General features: G+C 48.9%; 1 protein-coding gene across 1 annotated transcript in view; it reads right to left on the bottom strand.

Moving 5' to 3' along the window:
- The window catches only part of CARMIL2 (capping protein regulator and myosin 1 linker 2), a 124,555-nt gene that overhangs the window by 57,966 nt on the left and 60,589 nt on the right, over positions 1-6,000 (bottom strand). The window contains exon 26 of the mRNA XM_014523007.2: positions 3,086-3,199. Coding sequence (XP_014378493.2) covers positions 3,086-3,199 — 114 coding nt within the window. The remainder of the gene's footprint in view (positions 1-3,085; positions 3,200-6,000) is intronic.

The raw sequence follows: 6,000 nt of genomic DNA, 5'->3' as shown, positions 1-6,000 counted from the left end.
AACAATACAGCTCAGGCCCTTCTACATGACAGGGAACAGGAGGGAAGGAGTTCTCAAAAGGGCTTTTTTCTCCTGGTTGTTTTTAAATCAGACAGTCTGGTCTTGTCTTCCACGGGTCCTGAAAGACTTTCTGGCTGAGAAGAGAGCTAGGATGTGTCTGGTAACACATATTCCAAGGAAGTGAGATCTGGATGGCTGTGGGAAGAACCAGATTTTATTGAGATCATTCCAAAAGCTTTGGGTTTTGTTAGAAAATCTCTTTCTTAAAAAACTCAGCAAAGCCATTCCTTCAAAAGGACATAGAGATTTTAAACCATAGCTTTGGGTTAGCCATCAAGACCTCCACTGAGAACAACAAAGACCAAAACTTTACATTCCTGATCTCAGAGGTTAAAAATAAATAAAAAGGAAAAAAAAAAAAAGATTACTTAGATGTCCCTTAAACAGAATTCCACCTTTCACACTTTCTCTATATGCCATAGAAAAGCAAATCCAGAGCTGACACAATTCTTCACCTCTTCAGGTCACCTTTTAAGACGAATGAATTTAATTTTGTCCATTTCATGCAAATCAAAAGGTGATCCTGGGGCTGCTGACAAGGTGCCAGAGAGGCCCTTCATTAACAAATTCTAGCTGTCTTCTGCCAATTGGAGAAGGGCCGTTTTCTAGTGTTTAATTTAAACAGCAAACAGTTCAGCAAACAGAAAATGCCACTGCTAGACAGGCCCTTTTACCCTCTAACAGGTGACTTTCAAGTGGTGTCTCTTTGAGGACAGCAGATTTTATGAGTCGTTTTATTTCTTTCCTGGGCACTGGGGAAAGCTAAGGTCAGCTAGGCAATGCTAGTCTGGTCTATTAGATACAAATAGTTTCCTTTAACCTCAACCTGTATGTCCCTAGTACATGCCATTGCATGTTTCAGATTTCCAGTTCAGCAAGCAGCCACCAAGACAGTATGTACTCTGTTAAATACTCACTGCCTAAGAGCGTTTGTAGACGACACTTTAAAGCGGGTTTAAAGCTGGTTAAATGCCTTTTGCATCACTTTAATGGCACTGCTGTTTGCAGATTTGGTGGCGTATGGCACGTTAATTCCAGCTGCCATAGCACATTCAGCGGTGTAATGCACCTTAAATGACTTTGGGATGCAGCAAATGACTTCGGGGCACTGCAAAGTTAAACTCCTCCGAGGAATTTTAGTTTCCTACCCTACAGCCACGGAGGGAAGCACTGGGCTCCATGAGGCTCAGGGACTGCACAGGCAGACCATGCAGACAGCCTGGCAGCAGCTTGGTAAGGCAGACTCCACAGAAGGGGCGGGGGGGAAAAAGTGACAAGCCTGATCTTCTCCCCCTCCGCGAAGCCTTCCTGCCTGCCTGAGCTGCACAGGGGCCCGATTTTTCCCTCCACAGCTGTGGTGCCCTTCAGGACTGCCCAAGCTGGGTGCCCACAGGCAGGTGCCACCTGGCCGGGGGGAGCGGGGGGCGGTTGTTGTTGCCGCAGAGGGAACCACCAACCCCCCCCACCTCCCTAGCTCAGGGACCACTCTGCCCACCAGCAGCTTGCTCTCCCTTCCCTGCTGCTGGAGAGGCAGGCAAGGATTGGGCTCCAACATGGGTGTACATGACATGGGGTTTTACTTTGTCTTAAATTGAAGTGGTGTTGTTAAAAAAAACACTGCTTCAATTTAGGGAGAATTAAACCCCCATGTCATGTAAAAATGCCCTAAAGCAGCAAACAGCCAATTGGATGAAGCCACATCAGTTCCATTTGGGCTGAGCCAGTCATTTAGAGGGTGTCCCAAGATGTGAAGGACCTTGAAGAAAGTTGGGGCTCAGATGTAACTTGACTTCCCATGTAAAAGGCATGGTCCAAGTGTCATGTGAGGGGAGCACACAATTCAGAATCGGGCTTGCTGAGGGATGTAACTTATAAGCTTGAGATTTGTTGGAGAAAAACTCCTTAGCTCCCAGGCAGATGGCTAGGCAGAGAAATAGCTTTATGTGTTTCCTTTTTAACTTTACATTAATAAATCAGCTCCCAAGTAAGGGTGTTACAGTAAAATTGCTGGGGAGCCCTACAGGGAATAATTGAGGCAGCTGATGAGCCCAATACCAAACCAGGTAAGCCCAGGCATCACGGAGCTTGGATCCTTTGAGTGTTCTAGCCAGAGAAATGTGTCCTGAGGCAGAAGCAGGGGAGACAGGTTGTTGAACTGCCTGAAAACTCTGGCAGCATGTCTGGGGGGATAAGGCACTTCTGGTATGGTGCAGACTGGAAGGCCAGCTCCAGAATTGCCTTTCAGCTCATCCTGGCTCCTCTTTGACATGGATGTAGGTCCTCTGTGACACTGATGCAAATCTAGAGCGACTCTTTAGAAGGTACAGGAATCATTTCAAACACCCCCCACAAGTCTCAGAGCATTGCTCTCACTGCAACTGCCCAGAGAGCTGGCTAAATAGAACACATCTCCAAGTTCAGCTTGTCTGGTCACAAGAAGGCAAGGCATGAAGAAGCAAATATATCAGAAAGAGCAGGAGCTACAATAATAAAAGAAAATCCAAAATCCTGAACTTTCCTCCTGGTACATGATAATCCTCCTGGCATGGGCTGCCAGCTCTGCTCCTGTGCTCATGACAATGCCCACCAGAAGTGGTATTGAGCACCCTTGCAAGACCACTTGACCATGCCCAGATGGCTACAGCTCCCAGAGAAACAGTCCGCCCACATGACAGTGAGCAACTGCTAGGAACTAGCCTGGCCAGGTTTCCCACTAATAGCTCCCTAGTTTTGTGTGCCCTGCAGAATGAGGAGATCCAGGGCTGATCCCACTGAAGACCAGGGGAGAAGGGGTTCCCAGGAGAAGGCCCAAGGATGGAGAGAACTGCTCTTGGAAGGGAGCATGCCCATGAAATCTTTTCAGTCTAGTGGAGGGAACACAAACCAATCTCTGGGCAAGATCCTTGTCCATAGCCTTTTCCCAAATTGTGCAGTCTCCTTGCTATCCGAGGCAGGCAATGGCCCAGGGATGTGCTTTGCTCCCTATCCGCAGTAGCAACAGTGCCAATACTGTTGCAGTGCCTACCTGAATCTCACGGCTGCAGGCCTGCGAGGCTTCTTCTGTAAGGCTTTCCAATTTATGCTGCAGTTTACCATTCTGGTAGGGAGCATCTCCTGCCTCATATAAGAGTGGCAAGATCTGTGGGGGAAAGAGACATCTCAGAGGTGAATGGACTGGTCTCCAAAAGACCTAGAAAACCCACCAGGGCATGAATTATCCGCAGATCAGCTTTAACACCTAGTTCTTCATTGCCATGTTAGTTAATTTTCACTTACTCTGCCCCACACAACATAAGCAAGCACTGCATAGGCTTCCGTCTCCTGCTGGCCACTCCTTGGCTTCCCGCAGCTCAGCCAACACAAAGCCCCCGGGCCACCATCTGCACCCCACAGCTATTTCAGTCTCAAGCTGCTCCCAGCCCAACCAAGGCAGTTCTATTTGGATCTGCAGTTATCCCTGCTCCACCCAATGTCCTGTTCTCTGCTCTAGTGGGACTGTCTTGAGCACAGAATATTAATCATATCCATGAGCACATTGGGTGCTTGTACACATGACAGATTTAGTCTATAGGGTTTTATTCTATGCCCCCTAAATTGAATTTTTTAAATTTTTTCTGTCATGTTACAAAAAAGGACCTGGTCCTTTTTTCTTGTTTTTTTTTGGCAGAGTTGGAGCATGCCCGTGGCTGGGGAGGTGAGCTGCCAGCGGACTGAGTGGCCCCTGAGCTGTAGGGGGCCCCAGTCCTTCCCTCCATGGTGATGGCGCCCCACAGGACCACTCGGGTGGGCTGCTAGCAGGCCAGGTGCTGCCCCAGCTTGGAAGTAGCACCCAACCTGATCCAACTGTTCTCCGATCCCACCCAGGGAGCAGGACCTGGCAGACTTCCAGCAGGGGGCTTGAGGAACAGTTGGATTGGGCTGGGTGCTGCCTCTGAACTGGGGCAGCACCCAGACAGCTAGCTGCCCGCCTGGGAGGCCCCAGGGGGCACCACTGCTGTGGAGGGAAGGACCAGGGCCCACCACAGCTCAAGGCCCACTGGCAGCTTGCCCCCTGGCTGTGGGAGAGGTGAGCAGACTCTGTGGAAAAATAAAAAAGGGTAGGACCCCTCACCGCTTCTGCCTTCAACAGCTGCCTGAACCAGCAAGGAGCCTGCCTGCCTCTCCCATGGCTGGGGGGTGAACTGACATCCGGATGCACCCAACAATGCAAATTCATCTAAAACACCCAAAACTGGCGGACGTCTAATGTGCAACACCATTAAGCCACATAAATGACATTTTCGTCACATGTACAAACGTCCGCTGGTTTCATGATACGCCCCACAACCTCACCTGTTTGCCAGGCTAGGCTAGGGTCTGAACTAATCTAGATATTTCCACCCTTTCTTGAGCTCTCTTATTCCAAGATCTCCACTTCTCTCTCCTTATCTTTTTGTTGATTACTCTTTATTGACTGCCTGCTCCCTTTTGTTGTTTACCTAACAAAGAGAGCTAGGTCAAGCCACACTGCTCCCTTGATGATGATGTCTTCCTGCCCTTTCTGTCATCTTCACAGCATTAACAGCATCATCTTGGATGAAATTTCACTGGAGCGCTTCACTGCTCCCCCCGCCCCTGGTGAGACAACAAGCACTGTCCTGTGTTTATCCCACTGTCTAGTCACTATGAGTATAGTTGGCTTTAGAAACGTCACTGGCTTCCCTGTTTTGTGGCAATTCTGATGACCTACCACTAGAGATATCTGAGGGGAATAGAGGGCCACTGACATCAACTGAGTGGGAAAAGCAGGTGGTAAAAAATATAACCGTTATATCCACAGCCACTGACACAATCACGAGGGGCACATACATAGATCCCTCTGCCTCACTCCTCCAGCTCTGCTGTTTGTCTTGCTGTAACCCAAGTGGAACTGCTTTAGACCCTTCTACAGCTCAAAAGAGCGCGTTTCCCATCCAGGCAAGGTGCTGAACATACAGCAGGTGGGAATCAGAGGTGTTGTTGCACTAGCTCATCCAACAGTGAGGGTGACCCCTCACTGGGGGAACAATTAACCCCTTCACCACTGGCATGACTTCAGCCAGGACAGTCCCTGCAGGTCCCAGGCTGGAGTTCCCCCGGGTAGAACTGGAGAGTTTGCAGTCCATCGGTAATCCGTGCCAGCTCCCTTCAGGTGAGAAGCTGCAGACAAAGTTCACCCACTCCAGCATGTCAGCCCAGATCACTCTCCACTAAGAACTGCCACAACATTACCACTTTCAGCTGAATGAGAAAGCCAACTTTACTCCCTGAACAGAAAACCCACAGCATTTACAAACTTCTCTCTACAGAGCCAGAGGCAAACACAGACACACTCCTGACGCTTCCAATAAATTCCTTGGGTAAGGAGTTATTAAGACTGAGAACAAGAGCAGTGACTTAGAAATAATAATCATGGCTGCCTTAGCTGAGCCCTCATGGAGACATCACCTTCCTATTCTGAGGTACCAAAAGCACCAGAGAACACCAGCTGCATCCAGAGGCTTTTGGACCTGTGTCCCCATGCTCTTGTCAGCTTTGGCAGGTGTGACTTAGGAAGGCCAGGCCAGCACAGCCTGGTTCTACTGCTCTCTGATCAGATGAAAATGCCTGCAATGGAAAAGCAAAGCAGGCTGTGTTTGGGCCTGTGTCAGAGCATTGTGGCAGGAAAGAGTTAAAGCCATTTGATTCCCTTAATTATGCATCTCCTGAGTGGCAGATGTTTGCATTTTCTCAGCTTAGTTCTGACTGAATTTTCTGGCTGGCTAATGGAGGTTTGTACTAATTACAATGTTCTCACAAGGCCTTTCCCCCACACACAACTGATATTTGTCTGAGTCTTCACTTTGTCATAACAGGTTATTTGTGTGAGTCTCCTCAATGTCCGAGTCCTCCATGGGAAGCAGGGGCTCCATGGAGGTTGTG

This window comes from Alligator sinensis, unplaced genomic scaffold (assembly GCF_000455745.1).
Source record: "Alligator sinensis unplaced genomic scaffold, ASM45574v1 scaffold260_1, whole genome shotgun sequence".
Lineage (NCBI taxonomy): Eukaryota > Metazoa > Chordata > Crocodylia > Alligatoridae > Alligator > Alligator sinensis.
Note: the sequence above shows the minus strand (reverse complement) of the source record. Positions and strands in the feature narration are given on the sequence as shown.